This window comes from Centropristis striata, chromosome 3 (assembly GCF_030273125.1).
Source record: "Centropristis striata isolate RG_2023a ecotype Rhode Island chromosome 3, C.striata_1.0, whole genome shotgun sequence".
NCBI classification, from domain to species: domain Eukaryota; kingdom Metazoa; phylum Chordata; class Actinopteri; order Perciformes; family Serranidae; genus Centropristis; species Centropristis striata.
The window spans coordinates 19,588,117-19,611,035 of NC_081519.1; the positions used below are offsets into that span (position 1 = coordinate 19,588,117).

The 22,919-nt window shown below is 38.9% G+C and overlaps 1 protein-coding gene across 3 annotated transcripts in view; it reads right to left on the bottom strand.

The window, feature by feature from the left end:
- Positions 1-22,919, bottom strand: part of itpr1b (inositol 1,4,5-trisphosphate receptor, type 1b) — a 109,019-nt gene that overhangs the window by 60,332 nt on the left and 25,768 nt on the right. For 2 of the 3 annotated variants that reach the window (XM_059329646.1, XM_059329645.1), the window contains exons 14-39: positions 18,731-18,830; positions 18,493-18,653; positions 17,811-17,952; positions 17,544-17,702; positions 17,283-17,455; positions 16,788-16,907; positions 16,275-16,466; positions 15,593-15,844; positions 15,356-15,497; positions 15,112-15,265; positions 14,063-14,256; positions 13,856-13,982; positions 13,516-13,570; positions 13,259-13,424; positions 12,956-13,123; positions 12,759-12,830; positions 12,537-12,674; positions 11,773-11,898; positions 11,415-11,615; positions 10,929-11,180; positions 9,738-9,863; positions 9,418-9,546; positions 8,153-8,273; positions 7,861-8,045; positions 4,793-4,941; positions 3,648-3,759 (exon numbers count right to left, since the gene is read on the bottom strand). In XM_059329646.1, coding sequence (XP_059185629.1) covers positions 3,648-3,759; positions 4,793-4,941; positions 7,861-8,045; positions 8,153-8,273; positions 9,418-9,546; positions 9,738-9,863; positions 10,929-11,180; positions 11,415-11,615; positions 11,773-11,898; positions 12,537-12,674; positions 12,759-12,830; positions 12,956-13,123; positions 13,259-13,424; positions 13,516-13,570; positions 13,856-13,982; positions 14,063-14,256; positions 15,112-15,265; positions 15,356-15,497; positions 15,593-15,844; positions 16,275-16,466; positions 16,788-16,907; positions 17,283-17,455; positions 17,544-17,702; positions 17,811-17,952; positions 18,493-18,653; positions 18,731-18,830 — 3,916 coding nt within the window. Of the gene's footprint in view, positions 1-3,647; positions 3,760-4,792; positions 4,942-7,860; positions 8,046-8,152; positions 8,274-8,581; positions 8,609-9,115; positions 9,134-9,417; positions 9,547-9,737; positions 9,864-10,928; positions 11,181-11,414; positions 11,616-11,772; positions 11,899-12,536; positions 12,675-12,758; positions 12,831-12,955; positions 13,124-13,258; positions 13,425-13,515; positions 13,571-13,855; positions 13,983-14,062; positions 14,257-15,111; positions 15,266-15,355; positions 15,498-15,592; positions 15,845-16,274; positions 16,467-16,787; positions 16,908-17,282; positions 17,456-17,543; positions 17,703-17,810; positions 17,953-18,492; positions 18,654-18,730; positions 18,831-22,919 lie in introns of all 3 variants that reach the window. The other variant, XM_059329644.1, reaches the window with a different exon arrangement.

Sequence of the window (22,919 nt, forward strand, 5' to 3'; positions counted from 1 at the left end):
GAGATCTTCCTTTTCTTTACAATAAAGCTGTATCAACACAGGTTGCTAAGATGGTACAACCTGTCTTTGTGGCCTTCTCTAATAAAGTCTTTGACATGGTAACACTTCATATTGGAGGATGGCCTGTTTTAATATCAAAAGTAATCTAACTTTCTTTACTTGAAGGGATATTTAGAACTTTAGGAATATTACTTGGCCTCTCTAATTGTAACTTGTTACACATGTGAACGAACAGAATGAATAGGTGTGCCAGAACCAGTTGTCAGTTGGCTCCGGGCAGTGGACAGTCCTGTTTGCAGGTTATGTCACATGCAGTTTTTTTCCCCCCAATCCCAGTCTTTCCTGGAGTTTTTCTCCATGGTTTCAATGGAAGGCTTTTTTCCTTTCCTTTTCTCCCTCCAAAGAAATGACTACAGTTTATTGGAAAGATGTGCTGTGGGTTGGATGATGCATATTTTTGGCTTGACTGTTTTCAACACAGCAGCCATGTCACAAGCTTTGTCATTTTTCATTTAAACAGTACACTAAAATGTATTTGAGAAATAAAGTTACGAAGGATGGACCCCATCTGCATAATTGTTGAGTCACAAAGCAAATTCAGATACAAAATATGGTCAGTCAATTCCCTGAGCCGTATTTATCTACAACATGAGGCCAGATCTCCTGCTCTCCATAGAAGAAGAAGAAGTGTATGTACACCTTGAGACAAAATCCTAGACCTAAGTACAACAATTGCGCTTGTTGAACAAAACATGAATAAGTCCAGGGGGTGAATACTTTGTAAAGGCACTTCACATTAAGCTGAAAAAGGGAAACACTTTTCAACCTCCATAAACATCTAAAGCCTTTTTTGAACTCCTACAGTCATAACAAGGACAACATGTAAAACATACTGATTGGATTGTCCACAAAGTATGGTTGTTTGTACCAGATGGACTGGTATTGAGTATTTCAGAAAGTGCAATCTGCTGTGATTTGGTCCAATCAAGAGAAAATATTTGGTGGACGGCAGTTCAAAAATGCCCTGTTGAGGAGAATGATAAGACTGGTTTCAGCTGATAGCAAGGTAACTCAAAAAACACTCATTAAAACCAAGCTATACAAAAGAGTAAAGTGAACATACAACACATCAAACCCTGAAGCAGATGGACTACAGCAGAAGAAGGCCACACCGGGTGCCACTCCAACTAACATCAGGAAACTAAAGCTACAATTGGTCTGGGCTCTCGAAAATTGGACAATAGAAGATAAAAAAAAGCTTGAGTCTTGATTTTTGCTACAACATTCAGATGGTAGGCTCATAATTTGGTGTAACCAACATAAAAGTGTGGATCGATCCTGCCTTATATCAGCAGTTCAAGTTGCTTGTAGAGGTGAAACAATGTGGAGGATATTCTTGGCACATTTTGCACCTTTAAGCCCATTAGTACCTATAGAACATTGCTTAAACACCACAGCCTACGGAGTAGGCTAAGGATCATGTCTAACCCTTTATGACCACAATGTACCCATCTTCTAATGGATACTCAAAGCAGGATAACACGCCCTGCCACAAAGCTCAAATCATCTCAGTCTGGTTATCATTAAGGAACTTCTTTTAAAAATACCTTAATACAATAAATGTTCTTCAGCTCTGAATGTGTTTGTTTAATTCTATTTGAATTGTTTTTAGTGCTTGTCATCTTTGTAATATAAGACCCTGTTAAAATCCATGTTTACTGCAGCAGTCTTCTTCTTCCCTTTTCTTTTGCCTTTTAGCATCATAAACTTTTGGCAGTGCCTGCATCCTCTTGCGTGTGCTTCTGATAAAACCTTTTCATAGCGGACGTTTTGTCTTGTGTGCTCTTGCATTGCGCATGCTTAATTGCTGACTGGGACACTAAATGGATCGGAGCCATCGTTAATGCACCTGTACTTTTCCTGCTTTGAGAAGACAAAAAGTTCTTCCATTAAAGGGTCCATTGCACATGCATAAGATACAAACAGAAGAGACTTATAGTCATACTACAGTGCTACTAATGGTCAGAAGCACCACTGTAGTATTAATGCCTGGAGTACTCCACACTGGAGTACTAATGCCTGGTACACAGCACTGTAACAACCAAATCAAATATGAAAAAAAAAGCTTTCAATTTCAAAATATAAATTCCAGTTGCAGAGTTGTTTCAACAAGTGAAGACCTACTGCTATTGATAAAGCAAACAAAAAGTTAAAATAGTCAATTAAAGATTAGTGCTAGATAGGGATGGGTACCGTTCACATTTGAACCGATACGGTACCGATACCCGGTACCTGGGAATTGGTATCGGTACTCAACGGTACCAATTTTCGGTACTTTTGCGTTAATATATAAATATAATAATAATAATAATAATAATAATAATATAATAATAATAATAATAATAATAATATATAAAATATATCAAAACAATATAAAATCCAGGATGAGCAGTGCTTTATTGTTGAGTGAACGTGCATTTTGTAACATGAAGGTTGGAGTGTTATCAAAGAATGCAGAGGAGCGCTCTCAGGTGGCAAGTGCACGGAGAAAAAAAAAAAAAAAAAAGGTTGCAAGTGCACGTGTGATTTGTTGTGATGACGTCGTAGCTGTGCGGCGCAGCACCGGTCAGACAGTATTGTGGGCATAGCATGGTTGGAATAAACAAAGTTGAGTCGGGCTGCTCTGTGAACATATTGAGGATGACGCAGGAGTCCGAGGGATTTAATTTCAGCGAGGCAGTTTGGAATAAAGTGGCAGGTAATATTCCTGAGTTGAAGATCGGAGTTTTAGCGGAGGACCAGAGATGCAGCAGCTAGCTGCTAGCTGCTAATGACTGGTCTACAGAAGAATGGAGAAAGCAAACGGAGTAAGGAAGGTCCAATCTGGAGGCAGACTAAGGCCAAGCCCGGGTAGAGACATTGGAGAGATAGCAGCTGGCGGCGAGCAGGCCGAGAGCTGGCTGTTCGTCTCTGCGCCGGGTTGGAAGAGGGCAGCAGCTAGTGGCCGCGGTGAGCAGACAGGACCAGACGAGGAGGTAAATAAAAAAATAGTGCGATCGTCAGCACGCTTGTTAATCAAGACGTCAAATGAAAACAGGTTGAAATCAATGATCAGTTTAAAGGTAACGCCGTTTAGGTACCGAAACATGGTACCGTTTGATTTTACTTGAATCGGTACTCGGTAGTACCGACGGAATTCGGTCGGTACCTATAAAAGTACCGAATTCGGTACCCATCCCTAGTGCTAGAGCTCATTAGTAGCCGATGAGGTCATTAGTATCAATGAATGTGATGTTAATATGAATAATAATAGGGTTAATAATGATATAATTTACTTAAATCATTTTGACTTACTGCCGGATTTTGAATATGGACCAGTGTTTTCCAACCATAAAGTAAGATTAATAAACTGCCTTGGCTACAGTGACTTGGTGACATACGTATGGATCTTTTCTGTTTTCTGTTTCCCTTTAACCATGGAGAGCTCAGCCTCTTTTATTTTACAGTTTTTTGATCTTATGTCTTCCAGTACATTTGGCGCTGTGGGACAGAGACACTGTCTCCTGAGTCACTAAATGTTTTATCTCATATGTGGGTGAAACCTGACTACAAGCAGATGATGAAAAACAGAAACAGAGGGTATGTACCTTCTCCCCATAGCCCCGGTCTTTTGTCATCATTTCCCTCAGTGTCTGCAGTACTTTGATGCACAGGCGCTCCTCATTCTCCTCCAGCAACTGCTTGGTGTGTTTGATCAGTCTGGTCAGGAAGAGGGAAACACAAGTGAGTATGTTCAAATGGATCGATGAAAGCTGCAGCCCTCCAAAAACCTAAATTATTTTTGCCGAATTTCATCTTACAACGATGGTGATTCTTCTCTTTCATAGCTAGTGAGGGTTGACACACTTTTCCACAAACTACCGTACTCAAAAATGGCAACCATATGTAATGGGATAATCCCTACAAGAACAACAACTGCTCTATGCGTCCCACCAGGCTTCTGTAATACAATCCGAGCTCTTATTAGGCACAACAACATCCCCGGAAAAAAAGCATTTGTATCCATTAAGTAAATAAGTCTGTGGTTTTAGATGACAATGTTGTTACATTTAATACTTTTTTTATTATGATTAATTCTTAAATTTTGCCCAAAAAAATAATTTAGAATTGATTAAAAATCAATCTATTACTATGAAAGCACATTTCCACAGAAAAAAAGAAAAGAAAAAGAAAGATAAAAACGTTGCCTTGTGATAAAAAAAGAGATATTGTAAATCATTACAATGAGACATTATCTGGAAATTAGTATCTAAATTAGTATCTTTTTATTAACAAAAATAAGGCTCAAAATATGATTTATTCTACTGAATTCAAAACTCAAAATGATGACCTTATGACATTTTCAGATACTAAGTCATTGTTTCCATAAAATCTCTCATTGTAATGAGTTGAAAGCTCTTTTTTTCATCATATTGGCAGAAATGCACTTCCATACATTACAATGAATATGTTGCTTGAATACTTTTGTCAAAGCTACTACTGTATTGTGCAAATTAGTTTGCAAAGTCAGCAGGTTTTCTGCTGCACTGATAGCAGGAAGCTCAACTTCCAAGACGTCTGAGTTACATGCAAAACAGAAATGATTGTCATGTTATATTGTCAAACAAAACCCAAAGAAGAAATAAAACCTTGGACGAATATGGGCCCTGGCTGCCCCAGTTTAGACTCTCAGTTAGCCTGTGAATCTGTCCCATCCCATGTTAAACCGGCAGAATAAAACCTTTAGACTTACTTTGATATGAATCCTCCACTTTCACATTTCTTGCGAGAGTCTGTGTTCTCGGGGAACAGCAGCTCTGGACGATGCAAGACATCCACCAGCACTGAAAGCTCAGCTTGGACTAGAGGCCTCAGTCGATCCTCCAGCGCTGACACTATGTCCTACAAAGCATATAGGCATTCAAAATGAGCATTAACTTACTGACTGTTGATAAAAACAGCCTTAATAACAATAACAATGCTGCATTTTAAAGGAATCCAACGGAAATGATGAACAAAACAAAAAGCTCAATTTTATTATGTAATGTAGGACATATTATATACTATCACATATGAAAGTGTATCAAATGGGTATTAAATCATTTAGAGATTCACATTCATTCACATCGCAGAGTTAAAGCGTTACTCCGACAACATTTCTGCCTTTGATTTGTATCTCTCATTATCTTTTGTACATCCAGCTGCTATGTACCTCAGAACATCTGTGAGATTGCTTTATGAATTACTGTAAGAGAAAAAGAAGGTGACTTATCCAGTTCACTGCATACTGGACTTAAGAAAAAAAATGGATGATGCAACACTACATCCCACTTCTCTATGCACATCTGGTGATGATTAGTGTTGAAGAACGTGAAGGTACATCATAAAGGCAGCTGGGCTGGTCATGATTATAGTACTGTGTGGGCTGTCTAGTGAGTGGCAGAACAAAAGGAGTATTAAAAGGGGAAAAAACCTAACCCACAACAAAAAGAGTTGAAGCATGCATTCTAAGAAACACTGTTCCCTAAAGAAAGGCGAGAAAGAAATGGGAAGGAAACCATTTTCAAAACCACATAACTCTTCCTGGGAAGTTGGTGAAAAACCTCGACCAACTTGGAAAAATCTCTATGACAATGTCATGACTCGTTGGTATCATGATTGGAATTGTTCATTTGTTTAAAAATTAGAGGTTTTCAGCCGCACCCAAACATCCTGCAGATAACAGCTGAGCTGAACCAGACAGGTCAGAGGTTTTTCAGACTTACAGTGAATTCTGAGTCATGTCTTACAAGAAAATTGGGTGTTGGCCAACCTAGTAACAGGACACTATTAGACACCACTTCTACAGTATTTTGGTTGCATATTACGAACAATGAAATGCGCGCGCACACACACACACACACACACACACACACACACACACACACACACACACACACACACACACACACACACACACACACACACACACACACACACACACACACACACACACACACACACACACACACACACACACACACACACACACACACACACACACACACACACACACACACACACACACACACACACACACACACACACACACACACACACACACACACACACACCACTTTTTTTCCCCTTATCCTTATGCAAATTACAGTCAAGAAGTCAAGTCTGAGCTTAGTCTAGCCATTGTTGACTTCAGAATCAGAATATGAATCAGATTTATAGGCAATATGTTATGTGTTATGTCCTAAAGCAAGGATGGCAAACAAAAGTTAACTATAATGTTTATACAAATGAAAAAGTAGGGAACAATGATCTAAAGAATATGATGTCTATACAAGTGAAAGTTTCTCTGTAAATCGAAACCTACTCATTCTACCACCTCACACCACACCGAACTCCATTCTCAAATTCAACACTTTAAAAGTTTCTTTCAATATTTAATTTTATGAGGTAATTGTCTTATTATGTATTGGTTAGGCCTACAACTCACAATATACATAAACCACATCAACATAAACTACGTAGATCCACTGCACAGCACAAAGACAATATGTTACTTAGTTAGAGTTTCCATTACAACGAAATTACAACTAGTGTTTCAACCGCATGTCAACTCAATCAGAGGGCCTAATTGCCGGGTTCTAACAACCATGACAACCATTCTCGCTCTCATTCACTCCTATGGACAATTTCAAATCACCAATTAAGTTGCATGTTTTTGGACTGTGGGAGGAAGCTGGAGGACCGGAAGGGAACCCACACTGACACAGGGAGAACATGCAATCTCCACACAGAAGCCAATCTGCTAGAGAGTGCTTCCCATCTTTTAATTGTTGGTTACATATCATGTGCCAGTGCACAGCTGATTGGAGCATGGTTTGTTTACATGACTTAGAAGTGCTTATTAACAATGATTGATCATATTGGACGCGTTCCGCTGCAGGCATGCTGTGGTAGATGTGCTGGGTCACGTCTGAGCTCCATGTAGTTTATTTTGGCTGTTAGCTCTGCAATCAGTGAAACACAAGAGCAGAGGTTGTTCTTCATCAAGTGAAGTCTTGCAACACTATTGCTGGTAATTCTACATGGAAAACACTGACTCGTCTACATACAACTTGCTTGGACTTATATTTATTAAAATATTAGAATTGTATGTTAAGACATTAAGTATATCTTGTACTGGTATTTATAATTTGTATACATGATTTTATAGTTTAAATAAGCATTTAAATGTGAGATTATTCATTTAATTTATTATTGTGTTTTGTTTTTTTAATTGCTGTGATATTAACTAAAAATGAAATAATGAATATTAACACAGTTGGTCATGAATCTAATCAAAACCAAGAAAAGGTGCATGTGCATGCTTTGTAGTTTTTGGAAGTATTTGGATTTCTTTATTCCAGTTCAAGCTCCTCTCTGCCAGACTGGTGACGGCACAAATGATCATCTTACCACTTCTGAAAGAACTCGATGTCCTGTACCACTCTGCCATCAGATGTGTTGCTAATGCACTTCAAGCCATTACTGCTTCCTCTCCCCCTTTAATGAACTGACATGCTTTGTTCACACAGCTGGCAGCAAGAACATTTGCAGTTGCACTTCAACCAGTTAAATTATCTGACTAATGTTGTATTTAACCAGTAGTTTTATTTTTTTTCCCCATTGAGTTATTGTTAATTATGCCATCCCACCACCTTCCAGCTTGAGAGATTGCTGTTAAATAAAATTTCTGGTTAAATTATTGAACAGATTAAAATGAATGAAAAAAAAAGAATTCAAGTGAAATTGTTAGAAAACAATACAGTATGTTAAGCTACCCACCTGTAGCCTCTCAATGATGTTTCTGTAGTCTTTGGAGGAAGTCAGGCCGGAGTCTCGTCTGGAAGTGTTCTTCGCAGACAGTCTCCAGCTGAGGATGCTCTTCTGTACAACATTATTGGACTTGACAAACAAGTTGTTCACCTGACTGTCCAAGTCCACTGGGATGGCAATGGCTCTGCTTTTAGCTGGGAAGATGATTGTAGATGTAGATTTAGATATTTGTATTTAATGCTCTTTTAAAAATATGCTAAAATAATAACAGATTTGCAGTCGGTGTTAATCCAAAACTCACCCACGTCCGAGAGTACTTTAATACAAGCCTCCACAGAGGCCTTTTGAACAGGGTTAAGCCAGTTACAGTGGTAGACCCTGAACACTCCCTGAAGCAGTTGTACAAATACTGGCTGGCGAGTCTGTGGGACAGAGAGAGAGAGAGAGAGAGAGAGCAATTTAAACGAAAAAACACAGTAAGAGTAAGAATTTAATAACCAACAAAGTAACTATTGTGTTCCCGGACTAGGTGATAGCCCAATTTGTGCCAGAGATGTTGATGTGAGGATACTATAGCACCTATGGTGGGAGGTTCTACAGCTTTGGGTCCAGCTGTTTATGGTTATATACAGTCCCCACAAATTACACCAAACCAGTGTTTAGCGAAGAGTAAAAGTGATTGATTAGAGAGCAATCTATCAGCTGGCCACAGCCCTAGTACAATAAATACCTCAGTTATCTTTCCAAGAATGGCAGCCTGTTGCAAGAGAAAGAGGGTTGTGACATCATGTATTGGTAAACCTAAGCAATTCAGCAGAATTCTCAGAATGTGCAAAGGCTTACATAAAAGTAAATCAACCGTCTTTACTAGGGCCAACTTGGAACAAAACAACTCCATATAACAAGAAAACAAGGTGTCAAGTGATCAAGTGTACGCGCAATACTACACCACGTTACTGCACAAGGGATTTGGCAATCTACGGGGGAGTAATGGTCTTGATTTACTGGGATAGTTGTGGGCAACAGGACACCAGAACATGAAGGCCTAAGAAAAGGAGTGACCACGTTTCCTGAGTGCATCATCTGCACCATGTCCCGGCAAAACCTTGTGCAACACACCCACAGATGGGAACAACAGAGTCTGTGTGCTGACTAAGCTATGAGAACGTGAAAACCCACGCAGTGAAGATACTTCTTAAGATTCACAGCCTGTTGATAAACACCCAAGGGTTGGGAAACTACATGTGGGGGGGGGGTTACTTACATACATATGCTGGGCCATCTATATGCAGAGGGAAGAATCATATTTTATAATATTTTATAGTGCATTTATATAGATATATAGATAGATATAAAAAGAGATGGAACCAGAAAGATATCAATAAATAAAGAAATATATAGGTATGGAAATTGATAGAAATAAGGAAGATAGATATAGAAAGGCAGATAGACAGATAGATAGACAGATAGACAGATAGACAGATAGATAGACAGACAGATAGACAGAAAATAGCAAAACTGCTTGTAATATGTACTTCAAATGCTATAGTCCACAATCCAGATTACCTGCAGGCTTGTGCTCTGGTCAGAGAAGGGAGAGCTAAAGAAACATGTGACAATGCTCATGACTGTCTCGGTTACATAATGCTCCAGCATGGTATCCGCATGTTTCCTGTCACTGGTGTTGTTGCACACCTAGACAAGGACAGAAAAGATATTAGCATGACGCACAGCCACTGGATCACACTTCCTGCATGTGGGTGACAGGTAACATATGTTCATGGCATGCTGTGCTGACATAATCACCCAAACCCATGAAATATAAAGCTGAATAGCACTGTGTGATAACAGCCGGCCTCTCTTTGAGATGTCAATTTGTGGCTTACCCTACAGATGTCCACCAGGAAATTCTCAAACAGCTTCCACATATGGTTGGAGGTATAAATCTCCTTCATCTCCACCTCTGTGTCGACGTAGCAGTGGTTCAGGAAGTTGATATATGCAACCTTCACCTATGAGGATCCAAACAAATAAACTTAATATGATGATTAATATGATGAAGTTCCTTTGAGTTAAGTTCAGCATTCCTGCTGGAATGTCTGGATCGATACAGATGTTCACAAATGAACTGGCTAACCACATTAAAAATGGGTGAGCTGGTGAGCACATCTGTGCATCTGTCAGTTAATCTGATTTTTAGTAACAAAAAAACTGCTGTGTCATTGTTTCTACTATTATCTATCTGGAACACCCAATTTATTAGGGCACAATTACTGTGAGAAATGAAAATTTCCCCAATGATCAGAATTTGTGTGCAAATGCTTCCCAAGATATATGACTCCGATAGGCTGATGGTGGTTTATAATTAAAGGTCAACTTAAAAAAGTCTCAAATGCTGTGAGTCCAATTCACATGAAACTTAGTACAGACATCCCTCTCTTCAAACTTTACTAATTGCCTCAAGAACTATTAAAGGGCAATTATCTACCATTTTGACAATTCTGAAAAACATATCCACCTCCACCTGATTGGTAAGCATTTTTCTTTATTTTATCATTAATGGACCAATCTTGTCAAATCTTGTTGATATCTCATTACGATTTGAAGATATTGACCAACAAACGTTAAAAGGGATTGGCTCAGCCCATGAATAGCCCTAATAGACTCAACTGATTATTAAAGGTTATGTCCATTTAAATAGCTGAAACCCTAAAAGTTTCAGTCTAATCGACCACTAGGGGCCAAAATTTATGTGGCATAGCACGAATGAGGCTATAAATTAGAAATTGTTTGTCCAATCATTACATAAATCGCAGGATGTAGTTCAAAACAATGTTGAAGCATGTCTCTAAAATGATTTTAAAATACAGAAAAAAAGTGGCCGCCACCTCATCCTTCGTAGCTTTCAAGTTTTATGACTTTAAATACAAACCCCCACATACACTCACACTAAACTTTCTAACACAAACACTCAACTTTCTAATTAGTATTAGTTTGTTTCTGCACACAAAGATTCCGAATACCAAATAAGACACATTTTACCTGAAAATAAATCAATAAAAAGTAATTATTTATACCTCAGGGATACAGTCTTCATGGGTGACGACCCGAACAATATCATCCAGGGGCAGCAGGGAGTTACACTTGATCTCAGTGTAGACGTTCTTGCCCTCAGTGCAGACAGCCAGCAGTTCCACAAGGTGGATGTGGTACATTAAAGGGCTGTTTTCATCCATGCGGTCCCGCTCTGAACGCATCATCTGGACCAGAGTCTGGAAGGAGGCACGGTCGTTGTAGAAGACCAGGACGTCCTCACCCGAGTTCACCAGCTGTGTGGGGGAGGGTCAAAGTGCCAAATACAGCTTTATTACTGGAAGATTACAGAACATCTGTCAGTTACCATTTTTTGGCATCATAAAACCTCATATTACCAAAAGTATAATTTATCTTTTCATTGATACACCAACACCTCTGCCTTTCTGTGCTAAATTAAATAACTATCTTCTCTGTATTACTGGCATTACACATTTACTTATGTCCGGCATGAAGATCACATAACCAACCTCAGCCATGACAATGTCCTGACACTTCTTGATGAACTTGTTCTCGGCCTTCACAATGGTCTGAAGGAACTTGAGATATTGGACATGTCGACCATGAGTCTCAGTACAGTGGACAAAGTGCTGAACCACTCGTTCGTTGATCTCACTGCAAAGCTGGAAGTTATTCATGAAGATGTGCTGCATGGTGACTGCCTCTAGAATCTAAAAAAAGTTGGAAAAAGAGGGGAAATTATGTGAAAATTACTAATAACATGTATTTCAGATTTCTTTTTCCGAAAGATAGTGTTCTGGAAACTGTAGTGTATGAGTTGTAGAAATACATCCCAGAGAGTAAACCTGAGACACATGTATTACTCACCCCTGGGTTGAGAAACAAGTTGATATGCTTGTGGAGAAGAACCTGATTCTGCTGATTCCCTGCACAGAAATTCTGCAGGAACTCATGAGCCAGTTTCATGATCTCTTGCATTCGGACATCCTCACCCTGATGCAGATAACATAGAAACATTTTACATTAATGGGGAACTGCAATGCAATGTCTATAAGTTATGAAGAGCTTTAAAAGGTATTATGTAAACCAACTGACACATATTCATCGCATATTCAAACTTCCGACTTTCTCAGTTGCCTGTAACAGCCTGAGGACTGATTTTTGTTTTTTTTATGTAATGTGGCATTTATGAGCGCAACTGAGTGTCTTTTCAACCCAATAAGGCAAGAACAGAATCAAAAACGTTTTATTTAATGAAGCCTGTCTAGCGAGACAGGAATGTGACCAACGTCAGGGAAAAAACTGCGGTCATCATTGGCAAGGCATTTTTTTGCCGTTTTTACCTCTTTGGCATATTTGCTCACTTGCATTATCGCTAGCAAAATACTGTCTGACTGGATATGTTACTTGGCTGATACAAACTTTTATTTTAGATACTAACAAATAACATGGTACAAAGTAAGGGTGAATAACAATTGCTTTCTACTAACCAAGAGCGATGCACGGTAGGGGTGGCCAACTAGCTAACTGTAACCTAAGCTAAGCTAAGATTTTCTGTAAATTCTACATAGTACCTTTAAAGCGTCTTAATTACTTTGCATGTGATAAAGTGTTTAGCTGCAGTGATGCACCTTCTCATAGGGGATCTGTAGGAGCTCCAGCACCACACTGTGAGCTCCCATGTTCCTCAGCAGCCTCTGCTGCTGTTTCTTACTCTTCTTCCCTGAGCTCCCCTCCTGGACACACAGCTTACTGAGACGCAGCAGAACCTGAACACCAGAGCAGGAGGATTGTAATTAGAGGCAACAAATCACAAATATGAAAACCCAAGATTATAATACAAATGAGCATACCTCTTTTACCACCCTGTAGTTGTAACTGCTGGTGCTTTCTGTCTTCTTCTTGTCAGAAATAGGTGAGTCTTCCTGTTAAACAAGCAGTAAGGAGAAAAAGTCCAGTAAATTTTGCAGCATTAATCTCATAAAATCTATATTGGGTTCCATTAGGCTTTTAATGATGACATAAGTTTTCGTGTAGTCACACAGTGTACCTTTTTTTTGTTGTCAGACTCTGAAGGTCCGTCTCCGTCCATCCCATCTTCTCCTTGCCTCTTATAAACCCACAGTTCAGACTTCTCTACAATAGAACGCAGCTGGTCGAGATCTGACTTGATCTGCTTGTAGTTATCCACATCCTGACTGGTCACCAGCAGCTGGACCTACATTTAGATGAAGAGTGTTAACAAGGTATGCAACGTAATCTCAGAAATCCTTACATTTCACAATGATCAGTTTTGAACTAGCTTGCCTCGATGTGTGTATGATCACATATTAAAATTAAGTATTAGACTTGCTTGTTTAAAGGCCATGAGGACCTCCTGCCTCTGGCTGAAGTGTCTGAACAGCAGGTGAAGTGCTCCAGACACGAGAGGAGGGTAATCATGCATGGTGAGGTGCAGCAGGACCCTCAGGAATGTACGACCACCGTGGTCATCCAGGTCTAGTGGAGTGTTCTCCTCACTAAAAAGTCATGGAATGGAAATTATATAAACTTATCTTGCTTTAGCTTTTCTCAAAATATCTCAAGAAAGATTAGCAAGGTGTGGATTACCTTCCTCCAAAAATCCCCTCTGCCTGTTCTTCAATGTTCTCAAAGTCCAAATTCCCTAGAGTCATTTTAAAAAATGTTTAAATATGAGACAAAATGTTTTACAACAATTAATTGACTTGGATTGACTAGCAGGAAGAGCAAAGATCAAACAAATTTAATTAACAATGGCTCTGTTCCAGTATAGCCATGACAGCATGCACAATACCTGGACCCCGGACCTGGCTCACCTAAATAGAATGTACTCATTATTCATGGTTTTAATACCACCTGTGCTTTTCCAGCTATGACAAGCCACATTGTTTGCAGTAAAAAAGCTTTACTAAATCATGTGGCATCTTACCTGGCACATTATTGCTTCCATTCTGACTGGCTGTGTTTTCTGCTGCTGGGTTGTTCTCATCAAACTCGCGTTTGAAAATACAAAGCAGGCAGGAGATTCTGTAGTCTAGCCGTACATTCAAAATGAACTGTGAGAAAGATGAAAAGTTGCATTACAAATTTTAAAAAGTGTTTGTCAAAACAAAGAACCAGTTTTCTGATGTCCCACCTGAAGAATCTCAATGACTTTGAGCTTTGTGTCCATGACCATGATGTCTTCTCTCTCTGGTTCAATCTGTGTTTTCACCACATCTCCTTCTGGCTGAAGAGTTGGTGTGGTGGGCAATAAGCCGCCTCCCCGCAGTACTACCTGGGTCATCAGTTCCCCGACTCCATGAATAGACTTCATCACATTGCTGCCAGCTACAGTACATGCAGACACAGATTAATACTATTGTTCAAATTCATTTGGCTATGTCTCGAATCCTCTACTGCTGAAAGACAGACTTCTATGTTTTAGTTAATATGCTGATTATTAACGGCCAAATGGTGTGTTGCTTTACATGTTGCTGCCACGATTAATTGTAGAATGGTATTTTTTTTCTCCTTTACTTTAGTAAAGGATGGCCCAGTGTATCCTATGCTAAAGGAGATAAGAAAATAATCACATAAGTACCTATCCTTAACATTTAGCTCTTATCATGGCTGCCACTCCAAAGTCAATTTATTCAGTTAGGAACTTTCCGAAGTAAAAAAGACTATTTGACCACAGCCCAAGTTCCCGTGCCATCTGCTGATTAAAGTGAGGCTGAAGCTAGTGTCACCTTCCCCTCAGACTCGGTTAAGGTGGACCGGCCTTTGAGGGGGGCCAGCTTTTCTAGTTTTTTTAAATAATGATATGCAAGAGAATTTCAGTACAGATAGGTGTCACATTCATTTGAATTTCTCAGTCAAATTGATCTCAACTTCCCCAACTTTCAGGAATAAGCAAATATTATTATAGTTTATTGCATGTTTGCATCATTCACGTTATGGGATTCATTTAATTTCAAAATCCTGGGTCTACACACATTTTGGCATTGACTTTGTTTGTTATCATGTCATGAGAAAAATGTGCTTCGCAATTGGTGTGAAGACATAATAACAACTTATCTGGCAGAATACTTATCTGCATTTGCGCCTAAGATTAACAGACAGCTAAAATGACTAACAACAATCTTTGTGCGACATAACAACATCCAAGGTAGTAAAGGAAAACATTTTCTACTGGATGTTTACCTTTGTTTTCCTCTTCCTTCTCCATCTTATTAATGGGGAAAATGGTGCTGACATGAACACAGTCTAAAATGTTCAGTAAGATCTTCGTCAGTCGAAGCAGGTCGCTAAAGTTGTAGAAACCAAAGTATATGAGGTTCCTAGCCAGGTTCACTACCTACGGACAAGAAAATTCAGAACCATGATTTATCATTTAAATAAACCAATGTGACTTCACATCTGTTCGTGCCATCCACAAAGACATTACCTCAAAGGTAAGCTTGTTTTTCTCCTTGTCAGAGAAGGGAATGTTCTGCGACACCACCTCTCTGAGGTAGTTCTCTACAAAATCCATTGTGAGGTAGAATCGCTCTTTGATCTCATCTCTGGTGGTTCCATCGTTGTCATAGCTGGATAATTAGAGGAGAAATACATCTGAGACATGGTGGAACATCTCTGTAATGGTAGTACATGTCAATAAGAAGTATTCATGTGATTAACTTACTCATCAATAGCGATCTTAGAGGGAATCTCAGACCAAAGACGGGCATATTTAACAGGTGTGACCTGCTCCTGAGGGTCACGGTCCACATGCATGTGCAGCATCAGTCGGCAGAAAGACGCCCGCAAGTCAAAGGGCAGATCCTCATCAGACATACAGCGCAGGATCAAATCCACATCCAGCTGACCAGAGATCTTGTTGATGGCCAAGTACTGACGGTCCAGACACATCCGGGCAAAGAGGTTCAGCTGGCACCTGTGAGGAAATATTAAACAAGTTTGGAATTATAAGCAGTGCCATTATTAAATGTGAAAAGTATATCACTTCTTATTTGAAACAGACCTGGTTTATATGGATTCGACTGCACTATATTATCTTACTTTGACACACTTTTTTCACGTTTTCTTACAACAGTGTGTTCCAGTGAGAGTAAATAGTTTTCTCTCCTGTGTTTAGGGACAGGCAAAAGGAGATTTTGTCAGGATAATCTTTCTAAGCTCCTTAGTTATCTTTGAAAACTGTTTAAAAAAGAAAAATTGGTTTGGCAGGTGCCAAATGATCTCAAACACAGGAGATACAACTATTTAGATCAGAAATACAGTAGAATATGGATCACCAATTTCTTTCTCACATGCATCTTAGAGCTTTCATAGTTGTTATATGTGTATGATCAAAAAAATCTCACCTGTAGTAACTGACCACCTCCTGGTCCTCCTTCTGACCCTCCTTTGCATCCTGAGCCAACTCCCGGATGCTTTTACTCCGGATCTCCTTACAATTGTCTTTCCAGAACAGCCAGACCTCCTCCTCGTCCTCTGCTTCCATTGGACTCTCTCCATTTGTTGTCGTCTCAATCTCAAACCTCGACAGGACCAATCTGGTGAACAACATAACTATTATTTCTGAAAGGTCTTAGTCCTACTAAATCTCATACTCATTATTTTGAGATACAACGTCATTAAAGTAAGACACTGAATTATTATTTCTAATTATTTCAAGGTATTTAGTCATTATTTTGTGATACAAAGTCATTTTTTTGATAAATGTTCTCATTGTGAGACCCAAAGTCATTAAATGGAGATGCTATGTCAATATTTTTCGAGAAAGTTTCTCTGAATTGGAGATTTTTTTTCTCCAATATATTTGTGTAACTGGTCATTTTAATTTAGCAACAATTGTAGAAAAATGAGAAGCTAACTTGGTTTCGATGAGAATGTCGGCGTTGGTAGGGTCCAGCACTGCGTTGCAGATGAGCTCCTGTGTCACAGGGATGGACTTTTGCATGGACACGCAGAGATCTGAGAGGTAGTCCAGAAACCTGGGTACACATTACAATAAATTAAGTTTTCATAGGTACTGAAGGAGTGAAGAGTTATGCATGGGCAATTCAGATTATATTGCCCATGCATGTCCGAACTTCTGAATCAGCCTTGTTCACATATCATTAACAACACTTGACAGGACTTTAACACAACACAAGCGCAGACTAACTGTCAACAAATGACTTGCAGTGGCAAGGTCATGCACAAGCAGTTCCACTCATACTCCTCTGCACACATTTGAATACATTTACATAGATTTACATTCCTCAGGAGCTGTTATACAAACAAATCTGACCCAAACTGGCCACAGCCACTTCTCCTATGCCAGTTTCTGTTAGCAGCCAGGGCCTGTCCCTTCCTGTGAGCCTCACCTCGGCTCCCGGTTCTTCCTCACTAGAGTCACAAATGTGTCTATCTCAGCAGCAGTGATATGTTTCTCAAGCAGCTTCCGGTTGTTGTGGAGCAGAGCTGTTATTGTGTCTTCTGCCAGCACGTCATATCCTATCTGCTTCTGCATGAAGCGGAACTGTTTGGCTATGTATTCCTGTAAAGACAAAGAAAAGAAGTGGTGATTAATGCACAGAAAAGTCCATAGTATCAGGGGTCAGAGTGGAATAGTTGTGTCCACGTACCTGGTTCTTCCTGTAATCTTGCTGGGAATGACGTAACACTCTGTAGCAAAGCCTGCAAATATGTCTGAACGGAGCATGTCGTTGGTCTCCAAGTTCCTCCAGTCGCAGCATGGGACCATCACCACTGTCTGTAAAAGGGGCTTGGAGAAGTTTGAAAATCTGAAATGAAAATAGAGAATTTTAATACCCAAAAAACAAAGTTAATCATAAATGTAAGTAATTGAATTTAGTTCAGTGCAGTCAAAGTCTCTGGGGTTGAAGACCAACCTGCTTCAGGATGTTCTGCTCTCTCATGAGTTTCTGTCTTTCTCTGTCAGGTTTGTTAACCATGATCTCCAAAACATCCTGCCCACTGTTGGGGATGTCCACCACAAAGAAAACTAGATCCTCCAGGAGCTTGGTCACAAACCTGATGAATGTACATATGTAAGTGTATAATTCAAACCCCAACAGTAAAACATTACATTCGGCTTTAAAAGAAATCTGCAGCAACTTCAGTGTTATGTAGATATCTTTCAATTAGACATTTACAAATATTACACTACAGTATACACATAGAGTTGCAAAGTTGTTGGGTTTTTTTTTTTTTTTAATTCAAAGTTAAACTTAGGGATTTTTGATTTTTCTTTGGCAAAACTTCAGTTTAAAAGTAAACCCTTTTAATCAATAACTCTTTTGGGTCTGGGTGGTAATAAAAAGTTGGTCCTTCACTTTGAACTCTAGATTTGCACTCAGCTTACGTTGTTGGCTTAAAAGTATCTTCCCCCATTAGTTATCTTGCTATCCATTTTATTCATGCCATTTCCCATTAATTCTCATAGATTCCCCATAAATTCTCCTTAATTCCTCTGGAAATTTTCCAACTTTAATACTCCTGGAATTTTGCAACCCTATGCATAACACATGACAATGTAGTATTTAAAATACACAGTTGATGTTTCCCCCCCACCTTCTTTCATTTTGTGTAATGGTGCCCTTTTCAAGCTTGCCAGCAATGGACGCCAACACTTTACTCGCATCATTGGCAAAGTCTAAATCGCGCACTTCTGCTGGTGGCACTGGTACAATAGCAAATGCTTCCTTGTCCTCTTTTACTGCAGATGTTCCAATCTGAAAAAAAAAATCAATTGTTTTTAGTGGATCTGTTCAGAAAACCTCAGATCCTTGCCCAGCCATCAGCTACTTACCCGTAACATAACAGGTTTCTCCTCCTCTTTGTCAATTGGGTTGTTGGTGCTGTGAACCCATGTGTTGGTGCACAAGTGTCTTAGCCTCACATAGGAGCTCCTAAAAGTGACAGAGGAAATTGTCTGAGATGAGAAAAACATGAATGAAGCTGTAGGACACAGGACAAGGTGTATGATACCTCTTTTCTACCAACATGCAATGGATGCTGCTCCAGTTTTGCATACATACTTTAAGAAGAACCAAAATAACTTTGTTCTCAGTTGAAACAAAAAAATATAGTAGATTTTTCTTGACTTGAAGTGGAAACCGTGATGGAATCATTGGGTGGGTCATATTCTACAGGTTGGAAAGTAAAGGAATGAAGGCAACTATGGAAGATATCGTCTTCTTAATATTAACAGTTGGTCGATGCTTGTTTCTTTAGACAAAAGCAAATATCTGTAACGAATGTTTGCAGGTAATCAATGATATCCATTCCTATCAAAGGGACCTTTTGACTTGTTTTAACCAAGAATCTACATTCTTCTTTAGTGAGAGACAGATGTCAGTTATGTTTGTCAGAGCTTTGTTTTAGAGGCATTTACAATTTCTGCACAACTAGTCAGACACATTTTAATGAAAGAGTTAATTAGGCTCTTTCAGAAGCTCCATTGTAGCTTTGATATTGGATTCTCTTGTTGACACTTTGCATAAGATACTTACATAATAGTTTTTTAGAGGAAATCTTTACTCCAGTTTAACCTTTTTCATTTTGTACACACCATGAGCTGTCCACTACAGCGACCCTCGTGCCAAGATATAAAGTGAGCACACATTTTTTTTCTAACAGGTCAGTTCTCAAGAAATGTATTGAGCAAATGTATGTAACTGGGAATGCCTATTATTAACTGCTTTTTTTTGTTTTAGTTCACAATAATATCCCTTCCGAGCAAACAAAATATCTCACAATCTAACAGGCCAATTCCCAAGAAATGTATTGAGCACATTTATGTGTTTGCTTAGTTTTAGTGTATCTATATTTTATGTTCTTGTCTTTAATCTGCAATACTAGACAGCATGTGAAATAAACAAAGGGGTTTTTTGTTTTAGTTTCAGTTTTAGTTCACAATAATATCCCTTCCGAGCACACAAAATATCTCACAATCTAACAGGCCAGTTGCCAGAAAATGTGATTAACACATTCATGTTCTCTGTGGAATTAAATCTTGAGATTTGTTTTCATCCAGTGGGCTTTTCTCTAGCACCATACTGAGAAGAAATGAATGAGCACAAACTTGAACTAGAAGTAGGAAAGGAACTACTACTTCGAATAGTAGCAGTATCTGTTTTAATGTAGGTGTTGTTAAATCAGAATGGTTGATTCCAGCTAGGGACATTTGTTCTGTGGTCTTTCTCTCCCTGACCATTTTGTGCCTGTTCCTCTACTGTGACCCATCTAATAAAGCCAAAATGCCCCAAAAACTCTCATCAAATCAACACCCCTCAACAACTGCTTTGTTAAAGTTTCCAGTGAGACCATAACATTGTTTAGAGCCCAGCTCCAGTAAATCAGCTGCTGGTCTTCAAACTGAAATGTAACACTAACATATGTGTATCTGTGCTCAAGTGTGTGAGTGTCACAAGACAAACAGTCAGAGGTGGGAGAAACATTATGTCTATTTGTCTCCACCTAGCGGTTTAAAGAGAGTTACTATTAACAGGCTTGATTTGCTGTATTTTATATACCAGTACAGTAACTAGAACAGGATGACTGTGACATTTACATTCATGAGGGAGGCAGAATATTTTAACACAGTCCAACACTCCACCAACAAGGTCTCATAAATGATGATATTATGATCATAAAGCAACACCTCTCCGATACCAGTCCAATAAAAAAACATAGGGTTATGATTACAGAGAGAGAATTTATTGCATTAGACAGGTGTACCTTATAAAGTGGTATGGTGGCACAGTGTATATTGGTATATCAGTTTCTGTCCTTGCTGCTCAGAAATAACACAGAAGCAAGTTAAGTAAACAAAGTCCCTCTGTAGTGCAGAGACTGCTTACAATGGCTTCCTCAGCCAAGAGTGTGGCATTACAGATTAGCCAGTAGTGACCTGTACAGTATCATCTCTCCTCCATTAAGCACTAAACCTTTGCACATAGTAAAGTCTGAGCCAACTATGTCTTTCATACCCACTGCACGTGTGTAACAGTAGGTGTGTGTGTGTGTAGCCTGTTAGGGCTTCAGGACTAACAGTAGCTATGTTCTTGGCAGCATTACGTAAACGCCTACTGAAGCTAACAGGCTTACCTTTGTGTACAGGTTCCTCGAGGAATTAATTAATCCCCTGGCTAAAGTTTAAGGGACAGGGTTATTTCAGGTAGGAATGGGAGGAGCTAGCAGAAGTAGCCTGAAGCATGCAGGCACGCACCTGACTATGTGACACAATGAAGGCTTTGGCACGAAGTGGAGAGCCTCTGTTTTTATCTCATGTGCATGTGACAAGGACAAGTGTACTAATGTCATTTTAGAGCAATACATTCCACCTCACACGGTATTGTCAAGAACAACACATAGGCTGTATGCAAATGTTCTACAAATGTAGAACATGCTTTTATGCACAAGTACATGAAATTTACATTTTTAAATTTTATTTAAAATTTAAATTTCTAGTAATTTCTTGATTAAAGTCATTTAATCAAGTATTTTGCTTCAATAAAATATAATTCAGTATGACTTAATTTAAACTAACCTGGGAAGAGCAGATTTATGATTAAACATTTATCTCCCAGATGATGTGTTTGTGCATGGAGACATTCACGTACTTGTTTACACAACATCTAGTTTGTGGTTAGCAAAGACACGTAACAAAGAGTTTTACATGGCATTTTGAAATTTAGTTTTTCCCCTCCTGTGCCCACTCTCCACATCTATTCTCTGCCTGATTACAACATTTTGCTGTTTCGTACTTTTCCATGCCCTCCTTGCCTAGAATCACATCATGAGTAGTACATTTCCATTCACAAAGACACACACACAGGTGTATTTTATGAATAAGTGAAAGCATAATGCAATGAGACTTCCAACTTAAGCAGCATGATATCAATGTCAATCAATGCATAGAAGCTAAACATGTAAAATAAGAAGATAATTATAAAACAAACACCGCACCAATATGACCCCAACAGTGTCTTCTCCTACTTTCTGTGATTGAACTGAACATGCAAAACTAAGTTATTTGAATGTCAAGTCAATAAGTGCTGCTAACATAGACCAAAAAGACCATGCATAACAAAAAATGCCCTTGTCTGTAGTTACAAAACTAAACAAACTCTCACCATCTCAGAAACTGCCTTCCGGCAGTTCCGAATTCCCCTTCAACTTAACATGAGTCAAATATGTACCACTGCCACTTTGATTATTTTAGTCTTGACATCACTCTGATTGGTGTTGAGATATGTGTGATTCCACCCATTTCTTCGATCATCCCCAACATTAACTTTTTTCCACTAAAAGGGTGAGAAGCATGGCTGCCCTTGACAGGTTCTCTGACATTTTCTCTATCAAACTTTTAAGCAGTCTCGAGCAAGTTTGTACAGTAATGGGTATTTAACAGCAACAAACATTTTTTTCATTCTGTAGTTACAGGCAGAGGAGTAATTATTATATAATAAGTGTTATGGTGGCCAAAATAATTAATGTTTGCGATATTATCACAATATATATATAGAATTCTAAAAAAAACAACAACTGATTTCAGTCAAATGCATTTTGAACTTTGTTTATGTGCGACGCGTGTTGTCTCCACTCAAAATACGAGTGCAATCATCTCATTCTGAACTTAAACAAGACTGTGTCAATGTGTTTCTTAATACGAAAACCAAGCTCTCATGAAAGTCTTCATGTTAAAATAAAGAATGAAGAAATTCAAGAGGTCAATGAATTTAAATTCTTAGGAATAGTTTTAGATCCCCAGCTCAAGTTTGATGCACACATTAAGAAAATCACAAAAACTGTGAAGAGTAATCTTAACTGTTTCAGATTAAATAGGCATTATATTCCAACTCAAGCAGCTCAGATCTTCATGCACTCTATGATTTTTTTCTCATATTACATATTGTTTGACTGTATGGGCTCAAGCATCACCTTCTGAAGTAAAGAAAATTTCCTCTTTATACAACCAGGCACTAAAAATAATG